The following is a 22,154-nucleotide window of genomic DNA, read 5'->3' as shown; positions in this document are numbered from 1 at the left end:
AATAAAACATGTCAAATTATTCTATTCTATTCCACTTCCAAAACTAAATAATCAACTTGTAAATTAGTAGAAAATTAACTCCTTTGATAAAAAGTTGCTTTCCTTCATTGTTTTTTTTGTTTGTTTGTTTTTTTTCTATAAAATCTGAAACTCAGCAACATGTTACTTTAAATGTTTTATACAAAAAAAGAAAAAAAAGGCAAATATCATTCTCGAAGCAAACCTGATGTGGTTGGCTTTCTTTTTGTCAGTGCAGAAGTGAAACACAACGCAACACCCATTACTCTCCCCCACTACCCACCCGCGAAAATCATGTGACGTTCACACACCATTTCTGTTTTTTAGTTGAAAGATTACGGAGCATTCAAACATCTGCGGACACAGTCATTCACAGAACTGCTCTGATCACCCAAGCAGATGAGATGTTTTCAGTGATGAGGTTCAAAGCAAAGTGAGGGAGAAGAAAAGTGAGCAGAGAAATAAAAAAGTATCACTCTTACACTTCACTGCATTTGCTGTTAATATTCATAGAGGGAACACTGTTAGAGCGTCTTCACTCTGATAAAATCATTTTTATTCATCAGTGATTTGATAGTGTACTGCACAGCCTCTTGTTACAAGGTGTATACATATGTCCACGTAAATGCCTACTTATGTTACAACTAGGGTTTAACAGAGATTAAACAACTCCAGCTTGTCGTGAATTCCGCAGTTATTCTGCAGCACAGACGGCGGTCTGAGATGACTGTTTAGCCTTCAGAATGAAAGAATAAATCACTCTCAGCAGTGAGAAAGTATGCAGTGTTGTAGAGCTTCTTGTATCAGATCATTGCCTTTGATTCACTGGACTGGACTGCACCAAATGTGTAACCCAAACTTACCTGCAGGCTCCAAGTGCTAGCCCGAGGCAGCAGCAATTCTTGTGTGCAAAGTTAACTTCCAGCATTTTTCCAGCTCTAAAGAGCAGTCTACTCCCTGATGTTCAACTGCACCAAACGATGGGTCTGCAGCACGAATCCGTATGATGCACCGCAACCACGACAATCTGTCACACTCCCGTACACATTCGACTGGGAGCGCAGAAACCCAAATTTCATATGTTCATGTACAGATTATCAGCCTGATAAACCCCTTAATCCAACACACATAAATAGAATATGCTCAAAATAACTCAACTGTAACATGTATGGCATGAACAGGACTAGATGAGATACAAAAATGAAAGTTCAGTTTGAACTGTTTTTAAAACAATAATCAAGGGCAACATTCAAGTATTTTCCAAAATATATACCTGAACACTGTAAGTATTAGAGTGACTATCAAGAGATAGATGGAGACTTGGTCGTTTTAGTGGAATTGCGTTTATAAGTGATGGCACAAGGGAGAGTAAAATGAAGGTAAAAACCTTAGTGAAGCCTGTCATTCGGTAAGAGCTGCATGTCAGTGCATAATTGTTCTGAGTGACTATTTGAAATAGAATCTGATAATTAGTATTGTCATACAATCTATCAGGTTAATAATAAATAGGAAACCCCATCCTGTCAGTTTCCTCAATGTGCCACCCTATACGGCATGAATTTTTCTTTTTATGTCGCAAAACGAAACGTGACAGGCGTAGCTCAGTTTCATTGTATTCTTAAGGATTACATTATTTCAACCCTGTGTAATCCCTGTTTTCCGCCACACTGCATGAAACCAGTGTTACTTGCCAGTGCTATTGTCCAAGTGCAGGGGAGGAGACATCAAGCCAGCGGATTCTCTAACAATCGGATACAGCTAATGCTCATGTTGTAAAGCATGCCTAAATCCCCTCCACAAATGTGTCAGAGATTTTATTGTCATCCCACTATTAAATACCCTCTACCTAACCTCATCCCTCTTCAGCATACAGATGAGAAAAAAAATGTTATTCTAATATTCTAATAATTGGGAGCTGCGGCCTGTAACCAGACAGCAAAGATTTGCATCAAATTATAATGCTGCAGAAAAATACACAGTAAAATATATATTTTTCTGACTAATGATCACATTGATTATGGATTTGGTACAGTGGTAATGATAAAGTGATACTGCATAAGCAACAGAAGCTACTGTAGTGGGAAAAATGATTAGTCTGGTAAATTTTGCTGCAGAGGATATTGGCCCTAAGGGTGTTCAAGCCTGAGCAGCACAGCACACATTTCACCGCAGCAGCCCTGTCTTTACGACAGTGTTTGCTTCACTGTGTACAGAGTGTAGTTTACAGTACTTTATCAGCAGAGGATAACAAAGACATTTCTGCCCTCCTATCAAGACTGACAAATACCTTCCCATCTAACCCCCCCACCCCTGCAGAAAATGCAGACTCTGTGTCAGTCTGCATGTGCGATGTGAGCTACCTGTGTTCATATTGAGCTCAGAGGGAGCTCTCTGTAGAACTTCTCTTTACAGAATCTGAGAACACACAGAACGCAGTGTAAAAGCAGCCACAGAACACACTCCCACAGGGGCATTACATTACAGTGATATACAGGTCTGAGACAAGCGCTACCCCATGACTGCAGCGCTCCATAGCAGCTACAACACCCAGGCACCACACACTGAAGCCCAAAAAAGACGCACAATATCCATATGAACATGAACAGATTTCTGTGTGTGATCATCTTGTTATACTATGCAAAATGCAATATGACAGTGTAAATGGTCTCTTGTGTGATCTGCATTAAAATTCTGCACATCAGGCAGTGACAGCAGCTTCTCACAATCAGCTCCCCTTTAAATCAATTATCGAAATTTTCTTGTAAATGTTCTGTACGTAACGGACCTGTTAACCACACTAAATAATCAGACATCATCAAATATTGGTTACTCTTTAAAACCAAAAAGACCTAATAATCTGTCCGAAGCTGACCCGCATCTCAAAGCATACTGTATCACATTATCAGTGTTACATGGAAATTAAACTGATGGATTAAATAAATTACTTGAGGTTCCACTTGGCCGGGAGAGCATAACTGAATTTAAAAGGCTATTTTTAGCTGGCTGTATCTTGAAAGTGGGGAAAGCTTGCAGAGACTTGGTGGGCTTATTAAGTCAGGCATCAGTGGAGGACAAGCGGTGGGGGCCACATCCCATGAGCAGCTCTAAAACTCCAACTGGCCTGCAAGATCGAGATTTTACCAGAACCATCCCTTCCCTGGAATTTCTATCCCACTCACGGAGGCTGATCTAAATTACAGACGGGAACTTAAAAGGTCACAGTCCTAATACATAGAGAATGCACTCCCTTTTCAAATATTTAAACCTTCTGTTAGGTATCATCATAATGTCTATTCTTGGAAGTATCAAGTCTTCGCAGAAATGTGCAGTTTGTCTGTGGTTAAGGAGAGGTCCCTTCCTCTCCCCCGTACTCACAGGTGTTTTGTCCACAGTGCTTGGTTTAGGAGTGTTATTTTTAAGAATGAGTTGTTTCAGCCATTCAGTCAAAGACGTGACCTATGTGTCAGGTTAGCATAAACACTACATCAAGTTGTAAGGCTTTTGGCCACATTTCACCCCGTGACTGAGGAATTAAAGAGGAAGGATGAGGAAGGATGTGTTGGGTGGAACTGAGCTGTCCTCAATGTTACTGGAAGTGACTTGAATCAGATGTTCAGCAGAGTAGAACCAGACCAAGTTATAGCTGGCCATTACATAAACCATTAAAAACATCACTGCAAAAAGACCTGCACAAAACCCACAAGAGGCCCATTGATGTCAATTGAACACGAGATAGGTTATAAATGTCGCTATATATCCTGCAGTGAAAACATTATTGATTCAAGGCTGGCCCAAACTGTCACCAGTTATCTGCTGATTGTAGGTGAAATTTTTCCGTCTGTTTTTTACAACCCTCTGCCTCTGGAGCTGAGAGCACAGCAGGAGGGCTGACCGATGAGAGAGCATATGCTGGAATGATGAATCGGCTAAGTAACCTTATCGCTGCAGTTGACATCAAGACCCAGATAGAATGGCAATAAGCTCGATATATTTTGCATGAGACTATAACTGGCTGTGCAGTCATAGCCCTATTAAATTTACATATTTAATTAAAAATCTGCTTAAAGTTAATAGGCCCGAAAGTCTGCTCTGTCACTTCATTTCAAATCATGTTATTTCACATATTTAACATTTACTTTAAAGTAAAGAAGGCTGTTGGATGGGTTTCCGAGATCTATGCACACATAACATTTTTGTTTGAGATCAACGGTGCAAACCGCATAGAGTAAGTAAAAACAGGACTTTGAACAGTCTGTCGGTGCATCTGAAAGCATACTATGCAGCATTGGCTCTGCATGTGGGAGTCTGTACATTATGCTCAATATCTCCATGGGAGATATGGACAAACTTAGATGGAACTGCACCTCAAGAAGAAAGTTGGGATGGAGTTCTATGTAAACAAGTACATTCCTTTTGAAAAATGTATCTCTGGCACACTCAGATGTGGGGAGGACTGCATGAAGCCTCTGCAACAGTCTAGCCTATTGAGACATCCTGCATTAACCATATGTATCAAACTCAGCTTTACAGATCACAGTTCTGCTGACACCAACGCAGCGATCAGTGCCCTGGGATCAAGAGGCACTGCGGTGAGCATGTCTCCTCTCATTCCTGTAAGGAATGCCCGCTTATTGACACATGCACTCTCTGACGGCAATCAAACGATTTGTATAGCCGACCGCCTCAAAGCTAGAAAAGCAGATGCTAGATAAATGTCAGCATGCATCTAAATTCTCCCTCCTGTACATGTACTTTTTACAAACACTTAACGGCATGCAATCCAAACCACTTCATCTCCCGCAGCTCCTGGACAGCTTTAGCAGACACACCTCCTGAGAAGCTACGTAGCAGAACAATCCCACATATGTGTAAGGAGAGGGGCTGTGATACACACCTGTGAGTTGCCCCATACACTGGCCATCTCTTGTAAGGGGCGTGTGAGGCTGATTGTCCCGGCTTGCCCAACATGTTAGCTGCAGGTCTGTGATTTGCTGTGCTCGTCTCTGTGGTGCCTGTGTGTGTGTGTGTGTACTTCTCTTGGCTGGTAATGCTGCTGTTTGCTGACGTCCTCTGCTGAGCACCGTGGCGTCAATTCATTCAAAACATCCTCTTTCCCGCCTCTCCCATGCTGCTTGGGTGGAGCTAAAAATACATGCAATTACTAAAATGTCCCCCGTCTCTTTATACGCTTGTGATTGATATTATTAAACCACACCAATAAATCATGCGAGAGGCCCCAAAGCACCACATAAAACCACAGGTACAAAGCACTATGCATAACCTGTGCAATCATAATCAAATCTCTCCCTTATTCCCTCCCTGTGGTGGTACTCTTTCTCTCCTCACCTCTCCTCTTCTAATGTATGCATCTCTCAGCAGAGCTCTGCTGCCTGAGCACCTCCCTGAACTGGACACTCTCCCTGCTCCTTTCCCTCCGCATTCATGCGGGAAATACACAGCAGAGAAAGGGAGGATAAGGAGGAGGGAAGGAAGGAAGAAGAAGGAATTACAGTAAGGAAAGAGGAAGGAAAAAATAGAGAGAGAGGGGGGAGGCACAGAGAGAAACTGAGATAGCAGGCAGAGAAACTTTACAATATGATGTTCTTTTGGCAGTTTCATGTGATGCAGAATTAAGCTGAATATTGATTATGGCTGGCATCGCTTTTTCAATCGCTATCAATTCAAAACTTGCATATGATGTTAAAACGATTTTCCTTATTTTTCTTCCCCCAACAAGAACCTTATTTAATGCATTACAGCTCCCACAATGATTTAGCTCCAGATTGCATTGCAGAACGACGGCGTCCAACAAGCTCCCTGTAAACAGCTTAAACAAGAAATGCTGCCAGATGCATCCAGATGAGATTTGGGGGGGTGGCTCACCAAACAACATGAGAAATGGAAGTGAAGACTGGGCTATGACCCAACAGCTGAAGAGACTGATGACTCCGCCATGCTACAAATGTCTTCTATCAGCTAATATGTGGAGTCATGGGTGAAAAATGTTTTCCGCACCTGCTAAGGAGTCAGGAAATACGGATTAAACTGACAACAATACCTGCTCCCATACACATACACGCATGACCATGGAGTCAATGCATCCAGCTGCTGCTGCCCTCATTCCCAGGGTTTCATCCTCCACTGCTCTTTCTCATCCATCTACAGCACACCCTCCTCCACATCTCTTTAACAAACCACAGGAGTCACGGCCCTCGTACTACAAGCAAAGACCTCGCCTGCACTGTGGAGATGATACCAGTTTGACAGATCTCTGAGTCTAATGACCACCAATGGCCATTTGAATGGTGCATAAGCCATCTCTTGCTGCATTTCATTCACTCCACCGAAAAACTGAAGCATGAAAACGAATCTGAATATAAAACAGTGGCAAATAACTGTACAGCCGGAGAGCAGATGCAAAGTTTCTGCAGTAAAGAAAGGATGAATATTAGAAATAATTCCATTATCTAATACATAAGAATTTAAAGGAAACCCACGTTTCCCAATACTTAACTCCACTTATGAGGAATGTTTTGCAAGAAAGATAAAAAAAATAAAAATAAAAAAAAACCTCCATAGAGTGGTGAGGATTAAAATATTCAGAACATGAACTCAAATATCCGACGAGTATAATTTTTTATTACTTTACTAGAACATTTCATCATGTACTTCTTCATACGAGGCCTGTCACAATATCTAAAATACTTCCTAACTGCAACTATTTGAGCTGACCACAATCATTTTACATAATCAAGACAATGTTTGACGATCGCTCTTTTTATGAAGATTCTTAACAATGATTTAATAGCAACAACTGTTTATATGAGAGAGACTGCATTACGATGAGCTTCAACTGACATTCATGCAATGGATTTTGTTACAAAGCCAAATACCAAAGCACCGCTGTGGTCAAAAATTCCATTTCAAAGCCATATAAAAAAAAGGACAGCCAAAATATTGTAGAGGAGGAAACTTGATGGCTTTGCAGGATAGAAGCTGGTGGTCAAAGTGCTAATACCACTAATCTAAAACATCGTCTACATATACACCACCGCATCCATATTATCAGGCTTGCACTAAAATAACGTCAAAAAATAAACAGAAAAAGAGGTTCACATTTTTACTTGGAGTTATCTGTATGTAATTCAATTAGCAAATCATTTGTCATTCGTGTGGAAGCCCTCCTTTTTTACCTCATCACGAATCAGAAGGAATTATTTCACAGTTTATTCCACAGCATTTACTTTGCAGCCACTTTTCTAATATGTCACCTTTAAAATATATATATGATAAGGCATGTACACTAGAGACCAAAAGCACTTGTTACATATACTTTTGCTGACTGCTAGAAAAATGGTGACAATAAAATGGATGAATCCACAGCCACCTACAGTGGCACAGTGGAAACAGAAGCTGAGGGAGGTGTATGGAATGGAAGCTTTAACCGCTCAATTACAATTAAGGTCTGATGTTTTTGTGAGGAGGTGGCTACCTATAGCAAGATATCTCTCTAACTGAGGGGAATCCCACAATATGCTGGAATGTCTTAACTGTCCCATTATTTATTTATTTATTTATTTATTTACTTACTTACTTGTTATTTTTCACTCATTAGTATTATCCAGGTTTCTGGGCCCCAATGTTTTTGTCGCTAGTACTGTCACACATAATCTGTGAATGTTGTCAAGGAATGTTTGTGTTTCGCTTAATAAAAATAAAGTTAAAAAAAAATAATAATAATAAGTATGAAATCATCAAACTCCCAAGCAGCATATACAGTACTTTGACCCTAATATGTGGAGGAAAGTAACATGAGCACATGCTACTGATAAAGCACTTGTACTGACAACATGTTTAAATGGCAATGCATAAAAATAGCATGCTTTTTCAGACACTTTTTGGGTGTCATTTCAAGCTTTTGGTGTTTCATTTTATACCTTTAAAATAACACACCAAATGAATAGGGTTAGGGTAAAAGTACAAGGGCGGAGTGTCATCCTCTTAAAGTAAATATGACACATAAAACTACAAAAACTTGTACTAACAACAGGCAACGTAACTTTTGTGAGAAAGTTTAAGCTCTTTAGATGGAGCTTGTTTGTGAGTGTGTTTGTGTGTGTGTGTGTGTGTGTGTGTGTGTGTGTGTGTGTGTGTGTGTGATCCAGTCAATTGATCAATACTTTTTGTTTAGTCCTACCACCCACTCGTTTTTTTTTTAAAACACCAAAATAAAAGGAAACAAGGGATATACTGACAGAGGGAGGTTTCACTGCAAAGTAATACATAAACATGGACTTTTACTGGGTCTTAAGACATGACGGATTACTTTGATAAGAGTCTAATAAATATATTATAGAAATAATTTGTTCAATACACCTTTAAAGGAACTGAATACTTCTCCTACCACAATAATAATAATCATCCAAAACTTTGTAAATAAATATAAATTGAAAGGGAGAATGTCAGTGCATTATGCTGGATTTTTTCTTTTGACAGTTCAGTTTTGTGGTCAATAGCAGCCTTCTTTCACTTACATGAGATCCTAAATGCAGGGTTTTCAATCCTGCGGAGTATTTCAACATTGTGCTATTGTTCTTTTGCTTGAGATCAAGAAAATCTGAACACTAATCATACAATCAGTCGATACTACCCAATAAACTAACTACTGAAAAAAGCAATAATGTGATAGAAACATCAACTCATGCAAAACAATGCAACAATGCAAACCTTCATGTGCAAAGTAAATGTCTAAATATTCACTTCTTTATTTACTTATTTTGAATCCAGAGATATTGTTGCTGAGTATTATTAAACACTATAGCTAGAATGCATATAATACTCCTATAATATATAAAACTCCTAGATAAGTAAACAAATAGCATTACTACAACAAAGATATTAAACTCTGAACGCATACAGTTACAGGTCATATATGCTTTAAAAATACAGAATAACAAAAACGAATACAACATTTTGTAAGCTGAGACTTAACTGGCCAGCCTCTCTTTTAAAAATAGGCCAATTGTATATGCTATTTACCTAATTCATTACTTTATTCTACTATCTTCATTCCATAGTTATCAGAGTCATGCATATTCCCAGAGTGCCTCTGATAGCTATGGAATTCTTTCTCCGTACACGTGATACTCACCAGTTAGTGAAAAGTAGTAGAAAACAAGAAATCCAATTCTAAAGTCTGAAATGTCCAAATCTGTCCTAAACGCAAAGATAACCAATAGCTAAGGAGTGTCCCCTTCGACTTGCTTTAAGCATGAAAACACAACCTGCTAAACAAACCATCAGCTAGATGGGTGTGCTAGAAAGGGCACAAAGAGGAGTGTCAGGGGTATATCTGCTGTTTCAGCCTTCTCTCCCTACCCCTGATCACACAGTAACACTGTCAACCCTCACAAAACATAGCTCTGCCTAGCTTCTCTGAGGAGGAATAAAATGTTATCAGTCAGCTTCCTCAATCCCAATGTTGAGGCGGATAACAGAGGACAAAGGAAGGGCCCAATCTGCTAAGAAATTCTGGAGCCGTCCCACTCACTGGCTACTATAGATGTGTAGTTATCATCTCACTGTGTTGTCCAGCAAAGTGCTGACCTTGGTCTCTGACTGCAACCAGAGCCGCCAGTGTTACCCCGAGTCAACTTTATCAGATCCCATCCCAGTCAGCCAGAGGGAGAGAGGGATGACAGATGGAGAGAAAAGCTAAGTGGTGACAGGGGCTGCTGCAGGCCCAGTTCAATAATCCACAGACAGACATATAGATAAGAGCAGAGGGCTCGATGAGGGCGGCGCAGGTCGATTCGATGGACAGCCAAGTCATCATTCGTACCTCACTCACCTGCTTTCACTGTTGTCATTCCTGCTACTCGTATAACATATTCTAGTTGCCAGCAATGATAGCATCATCTCAATAAACTCAACACGATGCCTCTCAATCTATCCAGTTAGCACATCTATAATCAATCAGACCACAAAAAAAAAGGAATTACAGCAGCTGCCTTGAGTTAACCGACTAAAGCTGCACGACACTTACTTACTGACATTTATGCATTTATGCATTTATGCTGATGCAACAAATACAGGAGAGGGTTGATCTGGCAATGAAATGATGAGTAAATGAATAAATCATATATATTGCTGAGTTAGAATTTGATCCTAAAAGACCTCCTTTTATGGTCGGTAATAGGTACAAGCATGTGTAGCAAGAAGTGTTGAAAAAGCATTTTATGCAGAATGCGTTGTTTGTAGTTAGAAAAGACAAAAGGATTTTACCACGAAACTGTCTAGCAAACACTCAACAGCAATATCTAGTGGCCACATAAAGAGAAGCACTCGAGCTCTTTCATGCACCTCTCCACCAGGTCAAAGTGAACTAAAGTCAGATCACGAGGTTCATCGTCGCTGTGTGCACAATTCCATCAGAAATTTGACGATGCAAAATAAGCCAAGTTTCTCTATTCGTCAATATACAAGTCACACAAGATAGTTGGAGGTGATATCATTTTAATGAATCATTAACAAAGGCTTAAAACAGAATTAAGAGGGATCAGGTTTTCAAAACGACTCGTTCATCTATGCGCTGGAGCAAATTACATCGGATTGCTTAGCAAAGAATAACACAGGTGTGGAATCAATGTGTTCAGGAAATGCTACAGAGTGAAATTGCCCTGACCACTACATCAGCTCTCACCTGCATTGGCCAGACAACTGTATCAATCCATCTTATTTACACTCGATATCCCATTAATGTGGAAAGCAACGTTCAATGAAGCAATCAAAAAATTAGATCCATTTTTCACAGCTCATGTCATCCATCTGCTGCTGAACATAAGCTCATTGAAGTGTTAGGTTTTCTTGGCCCCTAAAATATCTTATATGAAAGATACATCTTTGTCTTCTAGCTCGTAACATTTAGAGGGATTCATAGGCAGAAATGCTACACATCAGCATGTAATCCCATGAACATAAAAATGTGTGAACAGCATGAACCATCTCTGCCACTCAGTTCAGGAATGTAATGCTAAAAGTGGGTAAATGAATGCCATTAGGCGACATCTCAAACACTTGTTAAAGAAATATTGGCTCTTACTCAGATTACCCCAAAGAAATTGAAATAATGTGAACAAAAAAAACATATTTCTGTTTACTCAGTGAGGACATTAAATGGTTAAAGAGTTTATAGGGAGTAAAACACAAGGCACAATTTATTGGCAGAAATCTTGCGATAAGGCCCTTATGTTAAGCTGATAAATCTGCAGATTTATAGCCATTTGTAGGCAGCTAAAGAAAATGTGCACGCCGCGTGTAGGGCATTGTCCAATTTCCTGGAGCAGAGGAAATCAGCTCAGTAATATTCAGTCTTTTTGGTTTTTATGATTGTTCTCTAATTTCTGAATATCTCATTGAAACCTAATGCTTTATTTCAGACAACCCTGCAGGGGTTTATTGAGAGAGCGTAAAACTTTTATCTCTCAGCCTCTAAAGAAGCTAGAACCATGAAATAAAAAGATTTTAAAAAAATGTGAGAGGTTAAACCTTTTATTTAAGTTGATCTTCTAAAAGATGAAAACAGTGGGGCCTGAAAGTGTTGATGTGACTTGTGCACCCCTCCGGGCTTGAGAGGTAAAACAGCACTGCTCCATAACTCTTAGTCATAATGGGCTAAAGACAGAGTGGGAATGATTTCACTCGCTTAAATTGGTAAGTTAGACAGTTCTCAGAAACGTGAGCATCTCTTACAAAAACAAAGATCATAGAAGACTTGCTGCAAACCTGTGGCCACATAAGAAAACCAAAAACCAATGTTGCTACTCGTTCGCTGGTTGGTTATCACCGCAGTTTGTCAGCAGCGGTGAACTTCTCACCCCTGTGTTTTCCATTAGAGGCAAAAATGTCAACACGTCTCTGTTTGAAGACGATATATAGCATTTCTGCTATTAATGATTCATAAATGTCAGTTTGTTTCTCTCTGTTTTGGTACTGGATGTGTATCTATCTTTATTTATTTTATTTTATTTTTTAAAACATCTTGTCCCGGTGCAACTGTGTTGTTTTTGCTCCTGCTTTTTATTTTCACTCGCTGCCTCACCGGCTGCCTCTTTGTGTACGACTCCCGGTTCTGGATTGAATTTTGGATCGGAATCTTTCTGGTGTCCTGTGTTTCTTCTGTGTCCTTCCTCTTTAAGAATCTGTCAAATCTCTCAAAATCATTGTTTTAGAAAAAGTGGCACAGTGGTGCAGTAGTTCACACTGTTGCCTCACAGCAAACTTCCGGATTCACGTCCACTGGTTGCCAGTTCTGCCCGATTCTCTGTGGGTTTTCCTATCACCCAAAGACATGCGGATTATGCTGAGAAGTTTTGATTGGTACAAATTTCTGTTTCTCAATGACAATCTGTTCAGGATCTAGCTTTCATTATGCCCAATGTCAGCTGGGATGAAGCGTGCTGGGTAAATGTATTTAGAGTGTAGAATGTTAAGAGGCTTAGCGTCATATATACAGTATATTCCGGAAGCAGAGAAAATATGAAAAGTGCTCAAGCTACAGCTTATTTTTTAACTTTCTATTTTTATTCACTCAGCTGGTAGCTTCACCAAATCTTGAACACCAGATATTCACCTTATTTGTCATTTGGCACTGGGGAGGTAGTGAATATAGGGTTTAGTAAAGCCTGAAGAAGCCTGCCAAACGAAAGCAAAAAAAAAAAAAAAAAAAAACAGAAATTAAAACTGTGACCTGAGAAATTAAAGGAAAGAAATGATCGCACTCATCATAGCTGTGAAGACAACTTCATTCTTTCTTATTCTGTGTTGATTCAGCACAGATACAAAGACTTAAAAGGTACTTTAATCTATAGTAAATGTGTAATATCAATAATAGAATAAACAATAATACCAATTGCCGTCACTGACTGCACATGGTGTTACGATATGAGGTTTCACACTATTATGTTGGAATGTTAGTTTTAGCAAATGCTCAGATGCAGTTTCAAAATGGACATGAAAAGTCCCCTTTTAGTTTCCTATCCTTTAATGCATGGGCATACTTTCATTGAAAACCAGTAGCATTACACTTTCCTGTGGTAGAAGTAAGAGGCCTTTAGAATGCTCGCCAATTTTTAACTAGACGTGTAATCTTTTGCACACATCAAAAATGAGTCCTCCACAAAAAAAAGGGTTCTCTAATATGCTCTCTAGGTTGGGCAACATCCATCTTTCCCTGTAGTGGCAGCAAACAAATCACTTCTCTTCTCCCCTGTGAGGTGAGATGAGAGCAGTGTGGGACCTGCTTCTCTCTGCAGTGGCTCCAGTCACACTCGGAATCTGACAGAATGCGGCATAAAGAACTGTCATCTGAATTAAATCAGCTGAAAGGTAAACAAACTCTCTCCTTCCTGCAGAGGCAGCTGAAATGACTCAGGTGCAGAGATTCATTCATAAACAGGATTTTTTTTTTCATATATATATAAAAAAAAGGGACAAATGACAAGAAACAAAAAAGGAAATATATATTTTTGCAAAAGTTGTCTCCATACAATTAAATGCAGATCTGCTGTACATTACAGCTTCACATTATCACCAGCCAAATCATAATAATGTTGATGAGAAACACTAGTTTCACACTAGTCAAGACACAACTTCGATTTCACTATGACAAAATCTTCAAAACGGTTACCTTGTCTCAATCTGCGTCTCCTCTTTCTCCAAGCTGTGGAGCTGCAGCTCAGCCAGCTCTGTTTCACGATCAGCCGCGTCAGTCCCCAGGCCAAGGGGCAGACAGCTGTAGCAGCAGGTCCCCATCCCGTCTCGTGCATCTCCCCTGCCTCGGTTCTGCTCTGCCTCCTGCTGCTCCAGCTCTGACTCCTCAAGCCCAACCTGCTCAAGCCCTCTGAAGAGTGAATGACTCATTCCACCTCATGTATATCATCACACATCAGCCTTGCAGCTATTAATGTATTCATTCCTTGCAGTTTCCTGGGTTAAATATTGCTGGTCCAAACAAGGCGTGATGGAGAGCTTCCCGTCTATCCTGCAGCACAAATGTCCACTGTGCTAGACCCTAAATCTACTCTTTGTTTTCATTGTCTTTTCAAGTCTACTGCTTCAACCTCCAGCTCTCTCTGAAGGCCCGGATGGTACAGTACATTATTCATTGTTTAATTGTCATAAGTCATTCTGGCCAAGACACTGACTACACAGCACCGTTTATAAACCGCTCGGACCTCAGGTGACGGTTCAAACCATCTAATAAGCAAAAGAAGAGATGTGCACATACATTACTGCTGGAAACAACTGAGACACTATACAATACTGATCAATAAAAATCATCCAACAAAAGTTCACAACTCCTTGTCCTAATACAACATTCATGACCTGCTGATAGAAATGATGTTAGCACATTAACTGTCACTTTCCTCCACAGAGGTCTAAACTGAGCCACCCCCTCATTTCTTCATATACTGCCAGTAACCAAGGTCCTTTGATAAGTTGTCTGTTATGCATAGCCACAACACTGGTTTATTCATCGAGTTTGAGGACTTTTTTTTATGCTTTTCATAGGTCAAAGTGTGTCTTAACAAAAAAAAAAAAAAAATGTTTCAATGCATGGGCACAGTACTGTACCTTCACGGGACAAATAATACATGCTTCACAACCAGACTGTGTCTGTTTGGATGAAGCAGTCCATTATGTCCCACATAGCTTGTCTGTATATGTGAAAGACAGAACTTAATATTAAGTTATAAAAACGTGAAAATGTTGTGCTGTGATGACACAAAGACTAGCATGCAAGCTATACATTCTGTTGCCCTCTTCTGCATCTTGAAATGCATTAAGCCTGTTGACTCAGTACTGGAATTTTCACACACTATGTGGTGCAGTGACGGCGCAACAAGCAGAGAGTCAAATCGAAACGAGCCAACACAGGGCAAGGTGCTGGGATTTTGTCAAAACCTTTAGAGCTTTGTTGCTGCAATAACACTGAGCAGGGAACACATAATGTATAGGCCACATAAAATGCACAGTGGCGACGCCTAAATTAATAAATACATGCAACAAGGGTGAAAATCAATAGGCCTACCACTTGAAAAAGCAGTTTCTGGTTCGCATAATAAGAGCACACTGTTTTTATGTGTGCTAAAATCAAATGCCCCTACTTTTAAAGATACAGTTGGAGTAATCTGATTTATGAATACCCTTAGTGCCAAGAATGATGACGTTTTTTTGTGATTATTTAACTTCAGCTGATGGTCACTGTCCACAAACGGCCAAATGGAGGGTAGAGAAACTGTTACACATAAGCTCACATACACAAAGACATCTGCAGAAGTAGAAATGTTACAAATGATGTCAAATATTTAGAGATGGGATAAATATATCAAATCAGTGGAAAGAAACTTTTGCGACTTAACTTGATGGAGATGATGAATGACAATGAATGCCCTGAGCTTGAGTTGGTGTCTGTCCAATAGAAGTAACAGAACATTCTATAGCTGTTATCAACACAGAATCTTACCATTCATTTAGGCAGCAGGTACCTGCTGTGCCTTCTGGCTCATTTTGTGAAAGGTCATGCTGAAGCGTCACCAAAGGAACCAACAAAATGGCGGGCCATAACTCCGCAATAGTGTGACGAAAGAATGCTCAAATCAGGATCTTTTCCACACCCAGCCAAGCAGTTCTGATTTCTAACCCTAACAGATACCTTTAACTCAACTGTCAACCAAAACCAAGGCGTTGTAAAGGGTAAAGAGCGAGTGAAACTGGAAGGAAGGATTGAATGGATGAAAACAATTAGGTGAAGAAACAGTTGATGCGTTGATGTCCAACTTGAGTCTCACAGTTGAAAGTGATGTGTGTGCTAGTACGTTCCTCTTTACTCCTTACATGGCCAAAACAGAGGGCTACTGACATGTGGTTTGGCGAGGGAGAGCAAATGGGATTGGGCCATAGTGTCTTATTCCATGAAACACTTCGTGAGAATATTTGCTCCATCACTATGAATGGGTGACAACAGCCAGATAGTAGACAAAGCGGGTATCTATTAACCTATAAGAATGAGAAGAATGTGCACTGATAAGACTTAAAGAAGGGCATGACAACAGTAAGACTGCTGGTCAGATAGCAGACTTGTACAAATGCCCTATATCAATATGTTATTAACATTTGGGCACTGAGCCACACAAGGTCAGAAGGCCGTTGGCGCTTTGGGAGCTTATTAAGTGAAACACCTGTGACGAGAAGCAGCATGAGCCACATGACATAGGCAGTGTCACCAACACCATCATATCAGCACAGCTCATACACAGGGACTCAATGAACTTTTCCCATGTTTCTGCCACACTATTACACCTCACTTTTGCTGATAGAAATGCTTTTTCCTTATCTAGTCTGCTGCTTGCAGCAGCTTCATTTCATTGGTATTCAGTGGTGCTTTTTCAATCTTTCTTCCAACCACAGTCCTTTTTTTCCCCAAACATGGTACATTACCTAGTAATTCCAACAATGCAATTTTACTATTACATCCATTAATTACATTATGAAGCATAAAAAAAAAAAAATTTACGGTCACATTCTTCATCTCAGTAATGATCATTTCTGAAGGGATGTAAAGTTTGATATGCCAGTGGAGAGTTTCTGCTCCTTCTGCCTCTCTTTAAGGAAAATAAAACACACTGGCCTGCCTTCCTGCTTCTTTGCAAAGGGAAGGAGGATCATTTGGGAAAACAATTTAAAAGGGATGGCTGTCAAGCAAAAAGTCTTAAATCTACCTTCCTAAAGTTGTCTTGTGCCCAAATGATTCTGCAGAAACACGGAAGAAGTTTTGACTCGATTTTAAAGTTGAAACTTGATACCAATTAGTTTACTATGTAATTGCTGTATTTTCGTCAGCATTAGGACACTTCAGTCGTTAAAGCAATACAATGTAACTTCTCAAAAAGCCCACTATGGAGCTCCCCCTACAGGCTTGGAGGTAATGTACGGTTACACTGTCGTAAATACAACACCCTTTCGCTTTCACGTTTGTTGACGAACCGGCGAGGAGTCAGAAAGTGCAAGCTATGTCGACCGAGAAGGTAAGAGTAATCAAATGTACCTGGGAGTGTGAGAGGGGTCTATTTGTTTTTGCGGTAGGTGTGCCAGAAAGCAAGTCGAAGTACTTCCGCTCAGCTCCCGGGCCGCTCCCGGGCCGGTCCAGCAAAGTTACATAGCGCAGTTTTTCCAACTCAGACCCCCGAAGGGCATAGGAGACAGGCCAATCGTAATATTAAAACTCATTCTAGCAGCACAATTTTTTTCAAGCTGTTATTTTAAGGTAGAAATGTTACATAGTATTGCTTTAAACATAATGTATTTTGTATTCTAACATCATATCATAAATACGATAATGTTAGAATTTTTAGGCAAAAAAGAATTTCCATTTCCAACCTCGGAGGTAGTTTTGCCCAAGTCACATTTGGCAACCATGTTTCGGACTCAGCAATGAGGAATGAAATTGATGTGTTTGCAGAAAAAGAAAACTTCATTAAGACAGCCTTAGGCTAACTGGCCTGGAGGGATACCACACTTTTTCTTTTTTTTTTTTTTAATCCCACCTTAAAGAGCCTTGCTTTCAAAACATCTCATGGCTAATTAACTCACCCTGTCCTGGTCAAAACTGTCAGCTATTTAAAAAAGAAAATGCAAGCACAATCCGAATAAATAATAAGCTGCGGGACAGAGGGATGACAAATAGTCAATAAACGTCTCGGGCAACAATAAAATATTGACAGAACTTTTGCATCTGAAAAGCAGATGAATTTGAGACGGAAACTACAGAAGCCGAGTAAGTCCTTTTCTGGTGCGAAAGCAGTGCGGGTTTCTTTGTGGATATCAAACACTTCTCGCTGGACTTTGCCACATCACTGTGAGCCCATTCAACAATGTGAACTGTGTGCTAAACAGGACACCATTGTACCTAAGTGGGGTCTTTTTTTTTTTTCCCTTGGGGAGCTATTGAATTGCACATTTCCTATACTTGGTGAGAGCCAGTGATGTGCTGGAAAATAAACCTAAATGAACCTCCTTTCCGCAACACTTTCCTGGGAAGCTATTTGAAATAAGATTTAATTTAAACTAGTAAATTATTTGGTTTGCCCTTTAAACTCTAAATACCGACAGTTAAGGAAGATTTAAAAAAATTGTATCTACTGCCCACTTATAGTTTTAGGCTTGATTTAGTAGTTGTGCTTTGTAGAAATACACTGCAAGAATACAAATCTCTTTTATCTCTGAACTGTCATCCGTTTCTCTCCCTTTTCGCTTGATTTTACTGACCCAGACCAATGAAAAGTAAAGAACTCAACAGAGAGACCTGCAGCACAGACTTCTTTCATCTGCAGTGTCATCTTCAGGGATTGGAATGGGATCATTTTGGAAAATGATTTTCAAATTGGGTCACTTCCTTCGAGGTCTGCCAGAACTAAGACAGTCAAACACACCATCTCGACCTGCTGCCACACGTGACACCTTATTTCTCCTTTCCCACAGTTCAGCTTATCGAGATATTAGTGTCACTGTATTAAAGGCCTGCAAATGTGGACTTAAACCCCCGCACTTTCTGTAAATTGAACATTTAATCAGTTCCGCTCCACAGACAGCAGGCTGACCTACAGTGAGGTGTAAGTAAACGTGAGTTTTGCCACAGCCACAGTGCCTGCACAATGCGTCCTTTGTACTTCAGCTCAGCTAAATTCCACCATCAACACACCAGCAAATCTACCAACTGTTGTCACGGTAGCACCATGTGGACTTCAGTGCTGGAGCTTGTTATTGTATAGGCTACCTCCTGGACAACTAGAGAAGCAGGACAGACAACATGTCCATATCACACAGCAGACTGGTTTGTTCTAACCATCTGCTCCGATCCAAGAAACTTGATATAAAAGTCAAAGAAGTTTTAGTGAGATAAACTCACAAAACAAACAATCAGAATTTCTGCCAAACACAAACCAACTCATACGTCGTGCAAAAGGTTGTTTCTGTAACGTTGATAAAAACACTTTCAGTGCTGAATAGCTGCCAGTTTTCAAATACAACCATAAAACTTGGAATATTTTACATGTCTGAATAAGGGCCAATGCCTGCCCCTTTTCAATTCTTGGATTAATAAAAAAGGGATTTTTAAAAGGCAATGCCACTAGGCTAAAGCCATCTTCACTGTAATTCAGCTGCATTTGCCAAATAGCTAACATTAGGAATGAATACTGATCTTGATATTAATACCAAGAGAATAGCTTGTGCCAAAACAAGACATTCCTGCAGAGTTGGCTGTTTTTAAACCTCTAATCTGTCAAACTAACACAGGCTTTTAAGAACAAGGCAGTAATAAATTAACAAGGGCTTCATTGCAAGAGTAAAAACCAAGGTAAACTGGACTAAAGGGACTAAAAGACTGCAACCTTGGTTAATCTGACACTTGTTTTTGAGAAAAAAAATATTTGTTAAAAGTTCTCAAAGAGCTGTTTAACTCTTGTTAGATATTGGCTTTTGACAAATATACAACATTAGCACTTAAAACTAATTAAATGACTATTCCCTTTGTAAGACAAATTTGCTTTAACTGTTTCTGAATGATTACATTTGGACAAAAGCGGCAAAGTAAGCCATTGTCTTTGTTAGCCGTAAGTCAACATAAAGTCTCTCACAACGAAACAATGTTAGTATACTATTCCCAAAGAAAATGGACCATATTTTCTGTAAAAATGATCAATTTCTTCCACCTGGCAAGAAAACTTTGAAAAATAGGGTGTCAACTGGTGTTCCACATAAGATGCAAGGTACAAGGGAAGCAGTCCCGGTCTGGTACATGCATACATCTCCACTGTCTGACCCCAAGACATTATCCCTCGAAAACAAAGAGACAAGCGAGGAACAGGAGCAAAACAGGATCCCTCTAGTGCGCCAAACGGGCAACAAGTAGCCATCTTATTTCAAAGCCTTGACATTTAGGATGCTGTATATCACAAAACTTCACACTCGCTTTGTTTTCTCTTTGGCCAGAGAAAAAAAAGTGAGTGACCAGGAAAAACACAAAGACCGCCTTTATTCGACTTGCAAAGCGTGTCAGCAACAGAGAAAATTGTTATATGGAACCATATTGTGTGCTTTTAAAGCCTGTTTTTAAAGCATCTTTAGATGCTTGGTGCCTTACACAGTTTTGCACTAATTGCTGGGAGTGAAAGCCACTGCTCCAATGAAAGAAGTTCCAACATTGTGAATTCGGAGCTAAAAACTGGCGCCCGTATGCCCCAAAGCAAATGCTTCTCATCAGTGGCTGTCAACCTCCGAAAGACTGCACCTTTGTTGATATCAAACTCGACATACAAACTCTCTGTCTGGAACAAATGGGGCAAACTAAAAGGGGCACGACAGGACTTAGACATTAAACAAGCTATGGTGGGCGGGAATCTTTCTAATTGACAATGATCCGGATAAAGTGCTGATGTTTGTACTCGGTTGTAGAGTAGGCTTTCCCTTTGTTATTGTTAGCATTAACTTAACTGATTGGCTTGAGAATGATTTCATAGTTGTACCTGATTTCCATCGGTAACTGTCCCATACACCAGAAGCCAAAAATCTATAACATAATGTGACGCAGATGGAGGGGGCAAATGCATCAGACTGAGCCTCTATGTAAACAAAACAAATGTGTCTATAGTAATGAGGGGGGGTCCCTTTCGGTTACTTTCAACAGGAGTCATGCCATTCTTAAAAGGAAAGAGGAGAGGGAGAATCTGACCAAAAGATAAATAAATAATCCAGTGCTGCATGTGACTTTGAAAATTCTGTCCTCTCTGCTTCAATAATGCAATCATGCCATACGTCTCTGTCACCACATGGTCGCAGCCCTCTTCTGCAACCCTTACAGTCTCTCCCTCTCATTCACTGCCACACATTCACTGAGGCTGCACACCTATCTAATGGAGAGAGTAGAGGTCCTGCATGGAGGATGTGAGGAGAATTTTAATAGCTTTCTTCCTGTCCTGCAAGGCTCTGCTACTTCCCATTCCCAGTGCTGGCAGAGTTAATTGGTTTCACCTATCCAATGGGATCACTGCGTGTTAATCATATGTCGTGTGTGTTGAGTGAGTGTTTCTGTCATGTGCCTCTTTAGATAAACAAGTGCGTTTACAAAACACGTAGCCTATAAATGTAACCGCATGTTTCCGAGCATGTCAGACACGAGGGGAAAGTAAGGGACAGGCAACCATGGCACATAAAGCACCTCGACACCGAACAATCGGCTAAGATTTGAACCAAGATCAGGCAATGCAAAAATGCGATCCGCACTCACTTGATGAAGTAACTGGCTCCTTCTTCCGTGAAGCCCTCTTCCCATCCTCTTGGCAAATCTATAACACGGACACAGTGCACAGTGAACGACCCGCCACAGACAGAAAACACACTGCAGCAGCAACAATGTCTCTCCGGTATCCCGTGAATCAGATAGTTTGTCGCGTACCTGACCGAATCATGTGTCCCGAGTTAACAGGTTCACCGCTGCGTGGATGTAGCCAAGTGGTGCTACGAGTTTTATCACTGCAAGAAAGACACCTGTTACTTAGAAAACAACAAAAAGAGACGTTCGCAGCACCTTAACAATGTCCCGTAAAGCAACGACGAAGATTTGATAGTCGCTCACTTTATGAAGAAGACCCGTCCATCTCTACAAACTCCGTACGACCAGTGCTCAGGTAGGGCGTCCCGTCCGAGAGGTGCCGCCATGATCCCTCTTCTCCGGCTCGGCTGGTTACCCCCTCTCTCCGCGCTCCGCAGACTTTTTCCAGGGAGCCCACATAATACCGCCGCTAGGGTAGCGTGTTTTTTAAAGGGGAAGAATACCAAAGTGAGCAAAAGGCTCCCCGCAAGACTCTCTCTGGGCAGCCGCTTCACACAAGTTGTAATTTTTTTTTTAGATGATTCAAACAAAATACAGACGTCCACAGCAGAATAACAACCTAAAGCAAGTGCAGAAAAGTAGGCTTTAAGATCTTTTTTACCAGAAAGGCTGTGGTACAAAAGGACTGGATTAAAGCACTGGACTTTAGGGTTGGAACACGGCAAAACAAAGTATTTGTCATACA

The 22,154-nt window shown here is 40.4% G+C and overlaps 1 protein-coding gene across 11 annotated transcripts in view; it reads right to left on the bottom strand.

Annotated features, from left to right (window-relative positions):
- Positions 1 to 21,820, bottom strand: part of plekha7b (pleckstrin homology domain containing, family A member 7b) — an 81,252-nt gene extending 59,432 nt beyond the window's left edge. For 10 of the 11 annotated variants that reach the window (XM_075459958.1, XM_075459961.1, XM_075459954.1 and 7 more), the window contains exons 1-3: positions 21,713 to 21,820; positions 21,533 to 21,609; positions 21,365 to 21,422 (exon numbers count right to left, since the gene is read on the bottom strand). In XM_075459958.1, the coding sequence (XP_075316073.1) occupies positions 21,365 to 21,422; positions 21,533 to 21,609; positions 21,713 to 21,795 (218 nt within the window). In that variant the 5' untranslated portion in view covers positions 21,796 to 21,820. Of the gene's footprint in view, positions 1 to 9,169; positions 9,357 to 21,364; positions 21,423 to 21,532; positions 21,610 to 21,712 lie in introns of those variants that run through there. The other variant, XM_075459964.1, reaches the window with a different exon arrangement.
- Positions 21,821 to 22,154: the final 334 nt, after the last annotated feature.

Source organism: Odontesthes bonariensis, chromosome 1 (assembly GCF_027942865.1).
Source record: "Odontesthes bonariensis isolate fOdoBon6 chromosome 1, fOdoBon6.hap1, whole genome shotgun sequence".
Classification (NCBI taxonomy): domain Eukaryota; kingdom Metazoa; phylum Chordata; class Actinopteri; order Atheriniformes; family Atherinopsidae; genus Odontesthes; species Odontesthes bonariensis.
This window is presented reverse-complemented; position numbering and strand designations above follow the sequence as displayed.